Source organism: Mytilus edulis, chromosome 8 (genome assembly GCF_963676685.1).
Source record: "Mytilus edulis chromosome 8, xbMytEdul2.2, whole genome shotgun sequence".
NCBI lineage: Eukaryota > Metazoa > Mollusca > Bivalvia > Mytilida > Mytilidae > Mytilus > Mytilus edulis.
The window spans coordinates 46,329,274-46,348,886 of record NC_092351.1 but is presented as its reverse complement, the minus strand read 5'-3'; the positions used below and the strand labels follow the sequence as shown (position 1 = coordinate 46,348,886).

General features: G+C 31.4%; 1 protein-coding gene across 1 annotated transcript in view; it reads right to left on the bottom strand.

Moving 5' to 3' along the window:
• The window catches only part of LOC139485723 (latrophilin-like protein LAT-2), a 48,758-nt gene that overhangs the window by 8,437 nt on the left and 20,708 nt on the right, over positions 1-19,613 (bottom strand). Inside the window, exons 9-27 of the mRNA XM_071270372.1 lie at positions 19,462-19,612; positions 18,133-18,320; positions 16,495-16,645; positions 15,134-15,330; positions 14,442-14,589; positions 13,643-13,744; positions 13,134-13,250; positions 12,217-12,329; positions 11,162-11,359; positions 9,453-9,521; positions 8,638-8,794; positions 7,783-7,914; positions 5,771-5,861; positions 3,979-4,087; positions 2,974-3,032; positions 2,198-2,324; positions 1,849-1,958; positions 943-1,042; positions 275-425 (exon numbers count right to left, since the gene is read on the bottom strand). Of these exons, the coding sequence (XP_071126473.1) occupies positions 275-425; positions 943-1,042; positions 1,849-1,958; positions 2,198-2,324; positions 2,974-3,032; positions 3,979-4,087; positions 5,771-5,861; positions 7,783-7,914; positions 8,638-8,794; positions 9,453-9,521; positions 11,162-11,359; positions 12,217-12,329; positions 13,134-13,250; positions 13,643-13,744; positions 14,442-14,589; positions 15,134-15,330; positions 16,495-16,645; positions 18,133-18,320; positions 19,462-19,612 (2,470 nt within the window). The remainder of the gene's footprint in view (positions 1-274; positions 426-942; positions 1,043-1,848; positions 1,959-2,197; positions 2,325-2,973; positions 3,033-3,978; positions 4,088-5,770; positions 5,862-7,782; positions 7,915-8,637; positions 8,795-9,452; positions 9,522-11,161; positions 11,360-12,216; positions 12,330-13,133; positions 13,251-13,642; positions 13,745-14,441; positions 14,590-15,133; positions 15,331-16,494; positions 16,646-18,132; positions 18,321-19,461; position 19,613) is intronic.

Sequence of the window (19,613 nt, the reverse complement as noted above, 5' to 3'; positions counted from 1 at the left end):
CATATATTAATTAAAGTCTTATGAATGTATACTGTTGGTTTTATGCAGTGTAAATGTGGTCTACTGCTCTACATGAACCTTGCCTAACATGTTTTCTAAGATATGTTGAGCAAATTCAAATATTGTAAATATACAAATATATAAATATTTGTAACGAAAGCAACTTTAAAATTTAACTCAAATAACATCCCTCTCAAAATAATGAATATTTTAAACCAAAATCTTCACAAATAGTTTATTTTAGCATATCGATATTATTGAGAATTGTACGCACCCCAACCAAACAACATATATTTTTTGAAGTTAGCTCTCCTGCGGAAGACTTTCACAAGCATCACATACAAATGAAATCCTTCTATCAGCATCCAACAAAACATTGAATTTAAGGAGTAATGCAACAATGCAGCCATGGCTGTACAGACATACTGAAAAAAAGAAAACTATTTGATATGTTGAACATGCAAACTCTTTTGATATTGCATAATCGAAGCAATGTGTACTAAAGCACCTTTATGATGCAAAATTCCATAACATTATCAGTACAACATTTCTACCTACTTGTATTGGTATTTGTTTATATTGTATATATTCAGAATCTTTATTATATCACATTATATAACTAATTATAAACTATTAGGAGTCTTTAGCAAAACGTTGAAATTGTTTGTTAAAAAAAAAATGGAATATGTTTTGAATAATAATATATATGTCTATCATTCATTCACACCAAATGCAAAAATATGTACAGTGAAATTTTTTTAAACCGAATCTGTTCATAACTTAATATTTTGTTCGGTTTTGGTCGGTGTGCAGTTTTATTAGGTTCACAACGCATACAAATTGTAATGACAGGGCTTGAGAACATCTTTGGTTAATACAGGTTTTCGGTTAAAGCAGGATTCGTTTGAGTCAAGTTTCACTGTATAATGTTATCATACTAACCTTGTTTTCTGTTCGATCGATTCCAACCAAGAAGAAAACTTGAACCAGAATGATTGAAATTGCAAGCTGTTTATGTACACGTACTCTCTCTTTGTGCAAACTAAAATTATGTGTTGTTTATTGAAGATGATAAACAAGTGAAAAATACAATATAAGGTATATAAATGAAATACAGACAATATATTGTATTTAATTATGATCATCATCTGCTAAACGTACAGTGGTATTAAAATAATAAATGCGTTTCAGGACGAGAACATTTAAAAGTGATGCGAGAAAGATTCCTGTTGCTACCTAACATCCTTAGTCGGAGTGAACAGTATGACAATCCACATGCACAAATAACACCCTGCCTAGAGTATTAATCTGACTTCAAATAGATCAGTCTTTTAACGAACTCCTAGATGCCATAGGGTTATTAGAGAAGCAGCAAAAATCATATCTGAAGTCATTTGTGTGGCACGATTCTGGGATGTTACCTACGTGACGACCTCCTTTTCTAGAGACAAGCACTGTAGTAACGTTAAAAGACAACACAAATTCAGACGCCGAATCGGTCAGTCTTTTAACTAACTCCTAGAAGCCGAATGGTTATCATAGAAGCAGCAAAAACCCAATTTTAAGTCAGATGTTTGGCCCGATCAGGGATATAACCTACGTGACGACCTCCCTCACTAGCGACAATTACTATAGTAACGTTAACAGACATCATAAATGGCAATGTTCTGTGACATGACCAATTCAAAGTACATGTAAATATATTTGTTACGACAAATTAAAAATGGTTTAGCAATATTAGTCGTACTGCTGGTATATGTCTTCTATTCATATTTTTTTGTTATTTTCAACAAATCAAAAATACAATAAACATGTAGTTTCATTTGCTAAAAAAATATATATTCTCACCTGAAAAACTGGAATACTATAACTGTAATGACACAGGCTAAAACAGACATAACACCACCAATGTATGATATATAAGTCAGTATGGTATAATCTGTATAGTCAATCTGATCCTACAAATTAAATAACTAAATGTTGAATATTGTTTTGTTAAGAGGTGCACATGAAAGAAGCAAAAATATCACACACTGTGTTTTTTAAAAAGCTATACAACAAATGCTGCTGGTAATAATGAAATTCTTATTATGATTATCGCTATTATAACCCCTAAATTCAAAAAGCAAAGCATTTTTTTTTATTTTGCAAATATCATTATTGTTTTCGTTGTTGTTTTTGGTAAAACAAATCTTACCTGTATTTCAAAAACATCCATTAGGACAGCAAAATTAGTCAAATGTGTACATTTACAAGCAATATGAGTTGCGTTTGATAATGCTGTGTCCAGTTTACATCCGTCACTTGTCCAAATATTACCGCCACTATTAATATAAATTTGGATTTTACTTAATAAACACATGTTAAATATTATCTACACACATTTTATAATGTCATATATGCAATTAATATTCAAAGAATTATCTGACCGGAAACACAACATCACAAAATATATGCAGTCGGTTTTTTATCATTTTTCTCAGTTAGGACAATGATACTTACGTTTATGTATACATTGTACTTCATTTATAGCTCATAAAATAAGAATTTATTAAATTCAAAACATTTACCAATTGAAAGTAAAATAAGATAAAAACAAATACAATGTATTTGTATAATAAATGAAGGGGTACAGAACACCTAAGGGAGTTAAAAATCAGCTGAGCGTTTTAATCACATACTATTAGTAAGGAGAAATCAAGCGTTTCAACGATCAAAATTAGTGTTAGTCAAACTGCAATATAGCTAACCAAATTGTTCCTATTAATTAAACGGTTCAAATTTCTAGAAATTTTCTCTTTTTTTGTAAACAGGTCAAAGTAGATATTTTGTCAAAACTTTATGAACATTAAACGAGCCAAATTTATTTTAGTCAAAGTGTTGGGTACCCCTTAAATAACGGCAAGAGAAATTCAAAAATATCTCTGTTATGTTAACAGCAGCAGATATTTGAAAGTGCTTTCTTTGACTTACCTTGAAGACATGTTCAGAAATACACATTTTTCTTTTAAATCAACTATCGTTGTATTTTTCTAAAGAGTAAATAAATATAAATGTACAATAAAATAAGAAAAATTAAAGCACTAAATATATTCAGATGATGCTTGAAGGAAAATGTATAATTCTTATGATATTTTATACACAAGATATATACCCAACGCAATTTATAAAACGATTATAAAAATTTACTATTCTACACAAAAATAGAAGCAAACTATTATCACTGAACCAGTATATATTTGTTTAGGGGCCAGCTGAGGGACGTCTCCGGGTGCGAGAATTTCTCGTTGCATTGAAGAAATGTTAGTGACCTTCTGCTGTTGTCTGCTCTATGGTCGGGTTGTTGTCTCTTTGACACATTCCCCATTTCCCTTCTCAATTTTATAGTCCACTTTTAGTTTAAGAATTTCAAAACAACAATGACTTATTTATCTAGTATTGCAACTGCAATTCAATGACAACATATAATATGATATTGTCACTATATATTTGAATGTATTTCTTGCGAATAGTTTTCATGTTACTAATTGAAGAAAACCAGATGAGAAAAATTACGCCACATTTTGTCAAAGCATCTAGTGGTGTTAACTTGTCAAAAACACATTATTTGTTTATATATATTTTCTAAACACATGAGGTGATGTCTGCAATTTCAACTTGTAAGTTTGCTCTTCATTTTCGCAAAAAAAGACCTTATTGCAAACTGTTATTTGTCTTTTGGTCGTTTACATTTTACCATGGCGTTATAATTCGCGACATATGAGTTTGAATGTCCTGTTTTGCATCTTTTGACTCTCTTTCTTTCATCACATTCCTTTCGATTTTAATTTGTATTTCATTTTAAGCAGTTTTTTATATTTACTATGAAAAAACGTTAAGAACGTCGCAGTCACATGACAAAATTATGTGTATGAGCTGATAAACAAAATAACGTCAGACAATCAGAAGACGCGTTACATCCAAAATCAAATTATTCACCTTTATTTCCACCATAATAGTGACAGGTTTTGCCAAATGTTGGAAAACATCTGGGTTAACATTCAGAACACTACTGGATATGATGTCAGAAATGATATATGGACTATTTCTGTAATGATAAGTTATAAGAAAAAGTAAGATAACAAAAATACTGAACTCCAAGACAAAAATCAAAACGTGAAGTCCCTAATTAAATGACAAAATCAAATGATAAAACACATCAAACGAATGGACAACAACTGTCATAATTCTGACTTGGTAAGGGCATTCTCAAATATAAAAAAAACTGGTTTTATAGCGCTAATTGATTTAGTGGTTGTCACAAACTAAATGGAAGAAATTAAATGTGTATTGAATTAACAGCTGTCTCATATTTTGATCTTTTCCTCGATATTGAAACTAATCGACGAGTCACCCTAAAACTATGAAAACAAAATGAATTAAAAGTTCCTAATGCCCAGAAGTAACATACGCTCTGCTCTAACGGTACACCGGTTTACATAAATCATTGGTAGGGATATGCTTCTTAAACAAAACCTCATCCAGCAGAGGTATGATTGAATACGACTAAATTCGTTGATACACCAGCTTTGAGGACAAAATTACAAATTGATTGACCAACACGATATGTCTCGGTCTCAAATAAATAACATCTATCGGAATCTTAAATCATAACATACTAGTTAGATCCTTATACAGTGGATTTATTAATATTTGTCGGATACCAATTTTCGTAGATTTTGTGTGTACAGAAAAAGCACGAATTTAAATGTTCAACAAATTTCTACAGTAATGTATGCAGAGCAGACTTTGCCAAACCCACGAAATTATATCAACGAAAATGCAAGTTTCCAAAATCCACGAAAATTGTTATCCACGAAAATAAATGAATCCACATTATACGAGTCAGATCCTTATATACTAGTCAGGTCCTTATATACTAGTCAGAATTTTACATACAAGTCGGATCTTTATATACTAGTCAGATCCTTATTTACTAGAAAGTTGATTAATCTTTTATGTAGCAATCGCCTTCTATTTCCGGTTGTGACAATTTTAATGACAGTGGATTCTCAAACGTAGCAAAAAAAATGTTTACCATGTTGGCTTAAGAAGATTTAAATGCTATCCTCACAGTTTATGTGTGTTACCTTGATTTGTCTTCTGAGTCGATTTATCACATGTAGGTATCGATAAACTAAAATTATTGCAACCTTATGTGTGTAACCTTGATTTGTACATGCATACCCTTCAGAAGCACATGAGATCCCCCTAGTTTCTAGTGGGGTTCGTGTTGCTTAGTCTTTAGTTTTCTATGTTGTGTCCTCTGTACTATTATTTATCTGTTTGTCTTTTTAGTTTAAGTCATGTCGTTGTCAGTTTATTTTTGATCTATGAGTTTGACTGTCCATCTGGTATCTTTTGTCCCTCTTTTAGGTATCGATAAACTAAAATTATCGCAACATTACTTTTGCTCACGACTTAGGGTAGATAGTCTTTTTATCCGAAATATAAAAAAGTTACCATGCAATTTTACCTTTTTTGAACTTTTAAGTAATGTTTATATAACTTGAACATGCATGTTATATAATGAAGTTTATAGAAGATTCAAATATGCCATAGTTTTCATTGGATTATCTTAAATTACAGTTATTGCTAATTCATATCACTATCATTTTTATTTAAACTATAATAATCAATTGTAATATAAATCGTATAATGAATATCAATTGATTCACAGTAAATGAAATGCATATTAATATTAACTCAGTTAACAAACATTAAATGTTACCCTTTAGTATCATCAACTGATTTCAAATCTTTTGCATCTAGTACCCCAGCAATTGAAGAATACTTCGCTGTAAATACTTGTATGTAGTGATCTAAAAAATGTAAAACGTATGTTGATAAGATCAAATCAAGAAAGGTTACTACAATTACGACCGGTGCCACATGTGGAGCAGGATTTGCTTTCCCTTCCGGAGCACCCGGGATCACCCTTGTTTTTGGTGTAGTTTGTGTTGCTTCGTCTTTAGTTTTCTATGTTGTGTCCTCTGTACTATTTATTTGTCTGTTTGTCTTTTTTTAAGCCATGGCGTTGTTAATTTATTTTCAATCCATGAGTTTTACTGAGCATCTGGTATCTTTCGTCCCACTTTAACAACGATTAAATTAAAAAAAAAGAGACTTAATCGCTTTAGGATAATGACAACACAATATTCATTGATTTTAAAAGAATTTGCTATTCAATTTAGTAGCAGGGGAATACTCTTTACTATTGAAATTATTATATTTACAATTATATTTTACGAACGGTGCCAATAGCACAGTAGGATTTCCATACCGATTAGAAGCATCTGTGATCTTGGTTGGTGTTCGTTTAACTCAGATTTTAGTTTTTTTGTGTTATGTCTTATGTTCTGTCGTGTTGTTATTTATTCGTTTATTTCCATTATTTTTCAAGATAATATTGTCATTTTTTTTCGACTTATGATAGAAATAAGGAGATATGGTATGAGTATCGATGAGATAACCCTCCATCCAGGTCACAATGTGTAAGAAGTCCAGAATTATAGGTCAAAGTACGTCTTTCATGAGTTAGGATTTCCCTAATAGTATGTTCAGCCTCTTAGTAAAAAAATTCAAAATCCTTTTAACTCATACCGATTTAACGTCCTCAGATCGTAGAAAAACTAAACTGAGAACAGGATCATTACAAGCAAACGAAGATTAAGGTCGTTAACGGTTTGAAAACAACCGCTACTGCTTACATAAAGGATCAATATGGTATTTTCTTTAATCAGAAAAAAGGTGCGATGAATTGAAGAAAGGTGTTTTTTCTTCTTCTTTTAAAAACCTTGTAGCCTATGGTGTTCTGATCATAAGATTTTGTATATTCTGTTCACAAATTTACGGCCTTTACACGTCTATGTTTTCTGATGTCTATGTTTCTGATTTAAAAGTTGTGATGTAAAATACTAGAAATCAAACGCAGACAAACTGGTGGTCATAATCTTTTTTCATTCACTTTATTATTTAATGTTGTGAGTTTGTTGCTCTCATATATGGTGGAAATAAAATTAAAGATATAGAAGGGCTGAAAGAATCTTTGTCAAAAGAAAACAACAAATTCCAATTTAATCAAAGATGAATTTAGAAATTAAGATGTAAGTACTGTTGCTTCGTTTATGTAGTAGGGCTCACAACACTTTAATGTTAGAAGTTCTAACGAAAACCTTTAATTATACATTAACACTGGGGTGTTGATATTAGAGGTTCTAACAGAAAGCCGGCTTACGACCAGATTTAAACACTGATGCTTTGCGACTTTTAGAGGTTGTAACGAAATTCAGCTTACAACCATATAAATATTGGTACTACAGTAATGAATAAGGTAATTTTTTAGTTATTGTTATGATTTTGTATTAACTGCTTCATTTAAAAAAAATCAAGAATGTGTCCTAAGTACACGTCTGCCCAATCCGCACTATCATTTTCTATGTTAAGTTGATCGTGAAAATGCGTTAAATCTCTAATTTGGCATTACAATTAGAAAGATTATATCATGAGGATCATTTGTACTAAGTTTCAAGTTGATTTGACTTCAATTTCATCAAAAACTACCTGAAGCGGGACAGACGAACGGACGGACAAAATAACGAACGGACTAACGAACGCACAGACCAGAAAACATAATTTCCATAAATGGGACATAAAAAGGTAACACATGATCAGTTAAGCTTCAACTAATATTAGGGAAATAATGTTTAACATGTTTAACATAATTAACAAAATCGTATATACCTGGTGAATTTTTCACGGCTGCTTCAAACACTGATGATGTTAATGTGACAGCATTAGATTCATTGTTTCCTAAAGGGATTATAGTGTAGTCCTCGCAGATTGCTAAGCGTTCGTGAAACGAAATATGAAATTCTGCAAAATATTGATATTATCAAGTACATTAACTTCTTGTCGGTCATCATTATTATGTTTAAGAGATGTTATGTTTACATTGTTATGTTATGCCATGAAACGTATCCGTAAACGGTGTATGTCAATGTTGAGAATATATCTTTTTTTCGGCGCTTTCACCATGTAAGCTTTTGAGCAACTTCAAATAAACTTTGATAAACATATACAAGATATAAGTTTTTAATATTGAATGTACTTACTTATAAATTCATTGTTACATATGTATTGTAATTAACATGTTACTCTTGTTTGAATATAGAGTTAGACGCCGTTGGTCTTAGACTTTGAATTCCAATATTAAGTTTTTTTTTCAATTGGCAAGCGTGCATGGTTGTTTAGTCTTATTCTTGTACGCCTGAAGGTGGATAATATAATTAATATGTAAGCTAGAAATATGCAAGACATATATTAGTTCAAGATAAAAAGTAACACGAATACATCAGTAAGTTGTGAAATTTAACATGCAGCACTAAAATATTCTATTCCTTATATATGTTAGACGCATACTATTCTATAAATAGTCATTTGTATGACAAACGATGTATGTAAAAGCGATTCCTTTAATATCGAATCAGAAGTTGTGTATTTAAAAAAAATGGGATTATAGCATATTATATTTTATCTGTTTTTTAGTAACAGTTTATTAAATAGAAACACATTACAAATACAAATTTGTCTACAAACCTAGATTTTTCGATTTCACATTCATTGTTTCCTTTGCTGTATATTTACTGATCTCCCTTCGGTGTCTATTCAGATATTTAGATTTTTTCTCAGCAAGGTTTGCAGATAACAGTTCAACACTTGACAGAATTGACAGCATATTTGTCTGGACAAAGTCCTATTAAACAAGAAACAAACTATAATTTACCTTATTGAAATACAAATATCGCAATAACCAATTACTGATTTTACACTTTCCTAAAACGTTTCTCAGTTTTATCTGTCCGTCTACTTTCCTTCATTATTGACTGTCTTGGCTTTGAATCTTTTTGAGGTACAGTTTATATAAAGCAAAGACGACTATGATGTCTTCGCTGTCATACAAGACATTTTCATCAGTTGTAACCAAAATAAATTAAACAAAACAAATGATATAACCTGTGCGTATAGCTTTCATTAATCCCGTGATACTAAACATACGAAAACAGCAAGTTAAAGACAATATCATGTACAAAATCACGCCATTTAATGACAAATGAGACATGCTTACAGAATCATTTGTATGAGTAGATCATGAAATTCAAACACAACAAATTTGATTATTTTCAGGATCAATAAACTACTTTTATTGAGTCCTTCATACTTTTTGACCTCGTACCTTTTTTTAGCTTTTTAATTCATTTTTATTCGAATGTGATTGGTGAGTCTTTTGTAGACGGAACGAGCATCTGGTATACATGTTTTAATTATGGTATCCATTACGAGTTTATTGAAACTGTCCCGATTCTATTTTTTTTTATCGTACATCAATCATTAGACTACTCTAAAATACGTACCGGTGAGGTATATGTCCATACTGGCAGCAAGGAGGGATCTACAATGTTACCCACAGCATCTCCATATCCCTATCAAGGATATAACAAAGAACTAAGTTAAAGTATTAAAACTGTGGTTCTTTTTTGTCTATTCAAAAGTAACATACTTTGTATTTGTAGGCAAGCATGGCCAGGTTATAATGGTACAATCGGATCTAAACGTTTATAACGATGCACAACGAGTAATGCTTTTTTCGTCAGATATCTAAATATACCATTTCCTGGATATATTCTACAATACTGTTAAAACACGCGTTAACTTCTTGCTTTAGTAATGTAAGAAAACACAGATGATGTTGTTTTTGCTGATGAAAAGAATTGTGATATATTTCATCTTACTTTTGAAAAATTAGTGTTAACTTGAAGAGGTCTTGCTAACATTTTGAATTTGTTTTACGTTGGATAGAATATAATAACTACATTTTTTTTGTACTTTTAGTTCCAATAATGCATTATATAAATAGAGGCAACAGTAGTATACCGCTGTTCAAAACTCATAAATCTATGGACAAAAAACAAAATCGGTGTAACAAACTAAAACTGAGGTAAACACATTAAATATTAGAGGAGAACAACGACACAAGATTAAAATGTAACACACACAACAACGGACTAAGCATTAGACAAAATCCGATGAGAATAACCAATATAACATCAAAACCAAATACATGAATTTGAGATAGAAAAGTACCGTGACACGTCTTATAGTAATGTGAATTCACACTCAAAAATAGGAGAAAACAAACGACATAACGGAAACACAACGCACACAGAAACGAACTATGGTATAACAATGGCCATTTTCCTGACTTGGTACAGGACATTTTAAAAGAAAAAAATGGTGGGTTGAACCTGGTTTTGTGGCATGCCAAACCTCGCAGGTTGATGGCATTGTTAAATATAACATTAAAATGACAACATAATAATACAGGACTACAATACAAATAAATAGCAAAACGTATTTGGCAAAGAAAAACATGAATAATAGATAACAAAAGGCATCAGGTTTAACATTCATTACGTCAAAAACGCGCCTCGTCCAAACAAGACTTACCAGTGACGCCCAGATATAAAAGTTCGAAAGTCAAAAAAAGGTACAAAGGGGTATGTTAAAATAAATAAAAATGAGCACCACATAGACAATTAAAAACTGAGCTTCACGAACGCTATGAACTGTCTGTCAGCTGTTCGAGATTTTTTTTGTACATTGATTTGTGATAAAAACTCTTGTAATTGATTTTTTCTGTTTTTTTTTTTATTTATAAAACATTTTAGCTGACTTTACGTTTTATTTCTGCTCATGGTTTAAGTCTTTACTGAGATCTTTATTTGCTAACATTACTTTTGAATGAATCAATTGATGGCTGGTTCATTGAAAATCATACCTTTTCTCAATATTTTCGATTAGAAAAAAATGTTTCACCGCACAAAACAGACATTAAGTATCATTATGCACTCTAATGCATAAAATAATTTCACCATAATTTCGCATACACATTGTTCCGAAAGACTTATTCATTGAATTATTATTTTATAGATTGGGGATATTCTTGTCCATTTGTAATTTCCTTTTTTCATTCTTTTGACATTTATTTTAATCTTGCATACAAAACACATATTCAAACATAAGTACTTAGCAACAAAAATAATCTGAACATTACTACTGATACCTGCGCTATAGATGACAGAATTGATGATGATGCACTAGTATTTCTGACCATATCAGCTAGGTCTTTGACTGTCGTTGTTACAGTTGAAAGATCACCTGGATATAGTTTCGATGAAGACGACGTGGCTGCTGTAAGCCTTTGTGTTAAATTTGTTAAAGTTTTGTGGTCAATAATTTCTTGGTTATAAATATCCTTTGTCTACAATATATGTGAACAAGATTATTTTCTACAGCAAACTTAAATGTATTATGCTGTCTGCTTTGTATTGTAAAACGAAATTTCTTATTTGTCTTTTCTTCATAATTTTAAATACATGTTGTTTCTGTGCTTGTTTTTACAATAACAAATTTGTCTTTTAATTGTTTTCTAAGATCAGCCTTTCATTGGTATTTTGTTAAAATTTGGTTTCCGAAAACATGTGTTTCATAGAAATTTATGTCGCCTATTACATATAAAAAAAAGCATATATATAATGCTGGTATAAAATAAGTCCGCTTTATTTAAATTTAAATCATGAGTTAAACACATTAACTATTGTATTAATTATGATTTCATAGATGATGAATTTATTATCGAAACAGTCAGTATTCCATATCTTCGAGTCCATCAAACATACATAAAGTTGTATCATTGAAGATTGATTTGATTTTTCATTTTTGGTGTTTTAACACCACTTTTAAGCACCTCATTTAGGCTATTTCGTGACGGCCAGTTTTTATCGGAAAGCCGGAATGTCCGGAGAAAATCACCGACCTTCGATAGAAAAACTGACAACCCTAGTCAAATCAAGATTTGAGTCGAGTAAACCCGCACAGCCGGGTTCGAGCTTCCAACCTCAGTGTTGACTGGGTAGTGATTACAGTAGTAACTACTAAACCCCTAGTCCACCAAGGCCCCTGTATCATTGAAGTAATATAGCAAGTGTATAATTCTAAAACGAATGCATGTTGAATAATAGAATTACAAATCAGTATATATCAATATCATCAATAGCTGTATAACATGTATATTGTTATTGAGGAAAATTTAATTCTCGATATTATAATCTAGTTTACCTTATCAGCTATCAATTTGATTTCACGACTGACACAATTTATGAAATCTGGTTTTTCCCATTGACCACCATATTTTGTTATATTAGAGCTTCTGCAAAATCTTGTAGCATTTCCTAAAAATACAAAAACAAATAGTGCCGTGACTTTTAATTATTCTCGTGGGATTTTGTCTGATGTTTGTCAATGTTATATTTAACATAGCCATTAAAGTGCGAGGTTTGGCATGCCACAAAACTAGGTTCAACCTACCATTTTTCCTTTAAAAATGCCCTGTACCAAGTCAGGAATATGGCCATTGTTATATTATAGTTCGTTTCTGTGTGTATTACATTATAACGTTGTGTCGTTTGTTTTCTCTTATTTTTTAGTGTAAATTCACATTGCGATAAGACGTGTCACGGTACTGGTCTATCCCAAATTCATGTATTTGGTTTTAATGTTATATATATATGTTATATTTGTTATTCTCGTGGGATTTTGTCTATGTGTGTTACATTTTAGTGTTATGTCGTTGTTCTCCTCTTATATTTAATGCGTTTCCCTCGGTTTTAGTTTGTTACCCCGATTTTGTTTTTTGTCCATGGATTTATGAGTTTTGAACAGCGGTATACTAATGTTGCCTTTATTTAATTCATTATTCTTTGGAACAATTTCGTCAATTTAACAATCAGTGATTATATTAAATTTTAGACAATTATGAATTTCTAACGATCAGTAAACCTATACCAGATCTTCAGAAATTTCCGTTTAATTGTTGTCAATATCAACTGAGTATAGTGTTCATTAATAAAACGCTAGTACTCCATTCAGTTCCATATTAAGCTATTTGTTGAACTTTTAAAAATGGCATCAAATGTGTTCTACAGTATTTCCTTATTAAACTTATCAGACGATGTCATTATTAACATCCTCCATACCTGTGTATTCCTGTGGGCAGGAAACTGTTGCATATGATGACACACGTGTATCTTGCCACCAAAAGGAATCCTTGGAAAACGAAACTTGTTTAATTTCTCTTTCACAGTGTTCCTGGTCTGCGAATGTAGACATATATTACAGACAAATGAATTTGCATATTTTATTACTAAAGTATGAATCATTTTGTTTTAAAAAACTCAAAATACCCAACAGCAAATTATTATTTGGATGTTTAATATAAATACAACTTAACTAAATTGTAGTGTCTCTTTTATAATGATGGAATAATTAAGAGAACAGAAATAAGGGCAATCATTATATTCAGTAATAGAATCATACCAATTGTAGTGTACATATAGTTTATCATACATATTGTGCAAGCATCACAAGAATGGACATTATAGTTATATTATTGCCGATATGGACTTTGCTCCTCAATCGAATTCAGAAACCTAATAACAAAATATATTGATTGAATGATTTTAACAATAATTTGAATGTGCCTTACCTATTTTGTCACAATGTTCGCCTTTCCATCCGTCTTCACATATACATTTATATGTATTTTCATGTTTTTCACGTGATCCATAGTTACAAAGGTGATATTCCTCTAAAAAGAAACATTGTTTTTATTTTTTATAAAATGAATTGCTGATTACAAGATAAACAATAGACTATTTTCATATTACCGACTTTTCAGTCCGGTTTATATGATTTGTCGATTAGTTACCTTGGACATCATGGTACCAGGTCAGTTAAGTGCAACCTCAAGAAGTTAAATCAGGCTTTCGATAGGTACAATTTAGGGGGGGGGAGATTATCTGCTTAATATTTGTTTTCGGAAAACAGTAAACTTATCTGTTTGATTTTACTTATTTTGGTTGCTCTTTCTTGACCGAGTACCATGAGGTCCAAGGATACTAGTCAACAATTTATGTAATCCAGAGTCAAACGTTTGTTATATTAAAATATTCTATTGCTTAGCACATTTTTAGTATACAAAAGCTAAAAGGTAAGGCAACTCAAAGTTAAAATAACGGATGATCGTATGTCCAGATTTACAGCTATTAGAAATACAAAATGTTATTAATAATAGGAAGATGTTCATGATGTTGGATGAATGTTAATGATATATGTCTCTAAAAGAAACCAAAATGACATAGACGTTAACAACGTAAACTTTAGGTCACTGTACGCTTTAGGTTAGCATGTATACATTTTTGTTATAGATAAATGTTTTGTTTTTTCTAACTTCTATTGGTTTTCGTGTTAAATAATAATAAATATCATATAATATATAAACGTACCATGTTCCTTGATTTCTATACTTTTACAGGCTCGGTGTGGTCGGCAGGAAATTGTCAATTTTTGAGTCAAAAATTCATCCAGATACAATCCATGAAAAAAATCATCTAGACTTAGTTTTCGTGATTTGGAAGTTGGTTCCTCTTTCAGCTGAAACAATGATAATGCACAAAGTTGTAATGGTGATAAAGTTATAACACAGATGCATAATATAACTAATAACAGTTCCATTTCATTTTTCTTTAATCAAACCGGTATTAGGAAAATCCCAATCTTCATACTTTTGATGTTAACCTTTTAATTAACTTGTGTTTCGCATTATATATTCCATATAACAATTTTCTCTAGAGCAATAACCTCGTTTTTCTTCCCTGAATAGAAACATGCATTTTGTATCGTTTAAAACGAAAAAAAATGTTTTAATATAAACTGAAGATTTTTCAAATTATTATAAGTCGATAAAACATGTTTAACACTATAAAAGAAGTTAAAGACAAAAACTGTTGTCAAAATGTACAGAATAAAAAATTAAAATAAAATGTCTGTACAAGATAAGTGACTCTGATTATGAATCATGGTTGTTTAAAGATCTAATCCTTCCGCTTTTTAACTCCATGATTGGATTACTATATTACTCGTAAAAGAGTATACAATTGAATTAGAAAATATGATTGACAGTAGGTCTTATTATTACCTCAATGTATGGAAAGCTTTCCACTGACAAATGTCCATAGTTTAATAGAGTAACAGCTACATAAATAATGTGATCTTGATGAGCGTATATAGTCCAATTATGAGTCTTGTTCTCATATACAGATGTACTATTTCCAACCGATAACACTGATATATCTGAAGTTGCATTTATATGTTCTACGACTCCTTTTTCTCGTTCTGAAATACAATATTCTAATTATTTGACTAAATATTTTACGAATCTCACTATTAAGAATTTTTATATAGATTAGACCGTTCGATTTCCTGTTTGAATTGTTTTTCACACAGTTATTTTTGGGATCCTTTGTATGTTGCTGTTCAGTTTGAGACAGAGCCCCGTGTTGAAGACCGTATCCTGACCTATAATGATTTACTTTTATTTATTGTTACACGGGTGGAGAGTTGTCTCATTGGCACTAATGCCACATCTTTCTATAACTATTAAGTGTTTGCTAGCAAAAATCATCACATGAGTACCCTGTACAAACATAACAATTGAGGTCTTGTAACATAGTAAAGCGCAATTAGTAATACAAATTGACCTTGTGAGGTCCTCGACGAATTTATACTAGAACTTGTTGAATTAATTGTTACCTAACAATATAATTTAAATCACTTGTTTTAGAGATGAAAACAAAGTGTATAAATAAAACGTTATCTTTACCGTACATAATGACGTTAAAAGACAGTCACATTAATTTATCGGACCACAGATGAAATATCACGTTGTGATTGGTTAAACGCCGTCACGTGGTGACCCCTTATGAGACCGTATGGGGTTAGTAAGTTTCATATGGGGTTCATGACGCGTTAACGGCGACGTCATCTATTAATGTTGTTGTGTTTCATTGTTTATTTTTCAACAAAACGCCGCAGAAAAAGTCAAGCGTCCGATAAATTCGTTATACGGTTAACTACTGACCCCCTACGGATCCATAGAGGGTGAATAAAATTCATAGGAGACTCGGCCTCCGGCCTCACCCCCTATGGATTTTACTAACCCTCTATGGATCCGTATGGGGTCAGTAGCGAACCATATAACTTATAATATTCGACCTCATGATGCATAAAATCTGTTTTGATAATTATCAGCGTTTAAATCATCAAAATTAAGAAAGTCATCTGAACATTTAGCTGTTAGGATCAAGGGAATCATTACAGCCACTTTGGAGTTCTGATTTGTTTTGCATATAATTTATGAACTAGGAACATTCAATGAAATACCAATCGTTGTTTGGACGATTTTAGGTAAACATTTTTAAAAAGTACGTATTTTGTATTAAACCCTTAACATTTGATGCAGTGAATTTTGTAAAAAAAATTAAACTGCAAAATAATTACTCTGGATTTCTATTGTTATATTCTTGCACCACTGGTAGGGCTTACAACTTATTGTCAAGTTTTTGCTGGCATATTCCTGTTCGTATTTTCCATCAGTGATTTCATCCATTGATAATACATAGGAAGAGGCTAGATCATCAACATTATTAATCTGAAATATATAACTGAGATATGCTATTGCAAGAAACCATAAACAAGATCTATTTATTTCATTGATTGACCAAAAAGAAATGTGTGTGTCTCGATACTACTAATGACATGGTTTCAATGCAACAAATCTTAAGATACAGGAAAAGGCGTTGATCCTTTAACATGTTTGACCGACTGTGTCCTATTCCTGAATATGATATTTGACCGATTTAAATTTTGGTGCATATTAGGAGCAAGGAACTGATGTTCAGCATCAGTTGAACAGAGTTGGTGTTGCCTTATCTCTTGTTTAGAGATTTGATGTCAATACATTCTTCATTTCCTACTGGGTTTTTTTTCGTGGTGTTGTAAGTTTTTCCTCGATTGATAAGTTTCCTATGTGCCCGTGGTATTTACCGTCCTTTTTTACTAAGTGTAGAGGTTGATGCATGCGTATCAGTAGACGCTAAATCTGTCCAGTAACTCAGTCTGTATCCATTGTTTGTTCATTTGATTCCCATATATTGGTATGCTACCTCGATTTGTCTTCTTTATTAATTTAGGAGATTTTATTTTCGATAAACTATATATAGTGTTTAACATTATCATTTCGGGGCCTTTTATAGCTGACTATGTGGTATGAGTTTTGTTCATTGTTGAAGGCCGTACGGTGACCTATAGTTGTTGATTTCTGTGTCATTTTTGTCTCATTGGCAATCATACCATATCTTCTTTTTTATATATAGTTGCCTTAATGTAAACTCATGATATTTATTTCGTCATTCAGAAAACAAGTGTACTATACTGTAGCAGTTCTAATTCATATTATGTATAATATTACGATGTTTACGAAGGGAGTGTATCTAAATTAAAATCTGCTCACAAGGAAGCTATTAAACCAAGAGTTTCAAATGGTGAAATATAAATCGTCCTTATATATTCCTAATGTCGTAACAACATTTAACTTCCCTTTTCACCACGAATGTGACATACCGAATTAGACTTTTTTACCGGATTTGTAATAACAAGAGCACCACGACGGCTGCCACATGTGGAGCAGCATCTGTCTACCCTTCCTGACCACTTGAGATCACCCCCGTTTTTGGTCGGGTTCGTGTTGCTTAGTCTTTATTTTTCTATGTTGTGTCTTGTGTACTTTTATTTGTCCGTTCGTCTTTTTATTTTTTAGCTATGACGTTGTCAGTTTAATTTCGATTTCTGACTTTGACTGTCTGGTCCTCTGGTATCTTTCGCCCCTTTGGTATCTTTCGTCCATCTTTTATCTTTTTTTTTTTAAAACTTCTTCCTATCTTCAATCCTGAGGTTAATACATTGATATTTATTTGTGGTCAAATTGTTTCTTTAATCATTTCAAAACCATTTAGAAAAAGTAAACTGATTTGTTTTACCATATAAAATAAATCATGTGCATTTACAGAATAATTTTTATATGAAAAATAATAGTAAATAAGTATTAAATGAAGCAAATATAAAGCAGTATTTACGTACCTCAATGTTAGGAAAATAATTTGCCATCATTTCATTCAGTGATATTTTGATATATATGAGAGTATCTGATTCGGCAGAAATAGACCATACGTATGTTGTATTTTCAAACGTAGACTTGTTTCTTATCAAAGACAAAGTCGTTAATTTGCTTGATGCAGATAGTTGTTGATATTGTATCTTTTCTTCTTCTGGAATACAAAAGTGAGAAATAAATCTTCTTAAAATTTAAAATGCATCTTCTTACTACTACTAGTAAATAAACTCATATCTAACATACCATGATTGCAATTTGATATTTGTGTCAGACGCGCGTTTCTTCTACAAAAGTCTTACCAGGGATATTCGAATAAAAAAATGTTAAAAAGGCCACAAAGATGCGAAGTTGAAGAGCATTGAGTACCAAAGTTGTTGGTTTTTATTTTTTTTTTTATTTTGTATTTATGTTTTGTAACATGTTTACTGTGTATCAGCTATCACAGTTTATGTATTCGAATGTTGTTTCGTAGTTTGAAATGTCCGAGGCCCTGGCCAATGCGCGAGATATGTTTCATTCATAGAATATTCAAACCGTTTCTCAACAAAACATACCGATCCAAATTATTCAACGAGGCTACCGAAAGGATAATCAAACTTAAAACATTATTAAAAGAATAAGAATACTAAGTAATATGAATTTAGTGAGTTTTTATGTCTTAGATATAGGAAGATGTGGTGTGAGTGCCAATGAGACAACTCTCCATCCAAATAACAATTTAAAAAAGGTAAACCATTATAGGTTAATATACGGCCTTCAACACGGAGCCTTGGCTCACACCGAACAACAAGCTACAAAGGACCCTAAAATTACTAGTGTAAAGCCATTTAAACGGGAAAACCAACGGTCTATATAAAATTTAAAAAAACGAAAAACGAGAAACACGTATAAATTACATTAACAAACGACAACTACTATACATTAGATTCCTGATTAATAACATCATTTCATTCAGTGATATTTTAGAAAGGGTAACGGGTTACTACTATAGAAAGGGTACCGGCTTACTCAATATACAGTTTAAGGTTTCAATTAATGAAACTAACCCTTAATTTACAGTCTTTTTTTTAAATGTAAGCCTAATCATGATTTTGGACATTAGAAGTGTGGTAAAGTTTTTGTAGAATGTAAACATGAATGTGTTACATTATTATATTTAGTTTGAACTTCGTACACATATATAATATTTGCCAAATGAAGGTGGTGAACTAAATAAATGCATGGACATATTTTCACTTTGGTTTTTGTTATCTCTAAAATATGTAACATATTGATCTAAATAAATAAGTACATACCATTTACGAAGAATTGTATATGTTTGCTCCATTGATAAGGCTTGCAAGTGATTGTTAAGTTTTGACAGGCAAAGTCGGCTTGATAAGATCCATCCGATAGGTCATCTAGTGTTAATGAATGCGACATACGAGTCTCACCAAAGTTATAGATC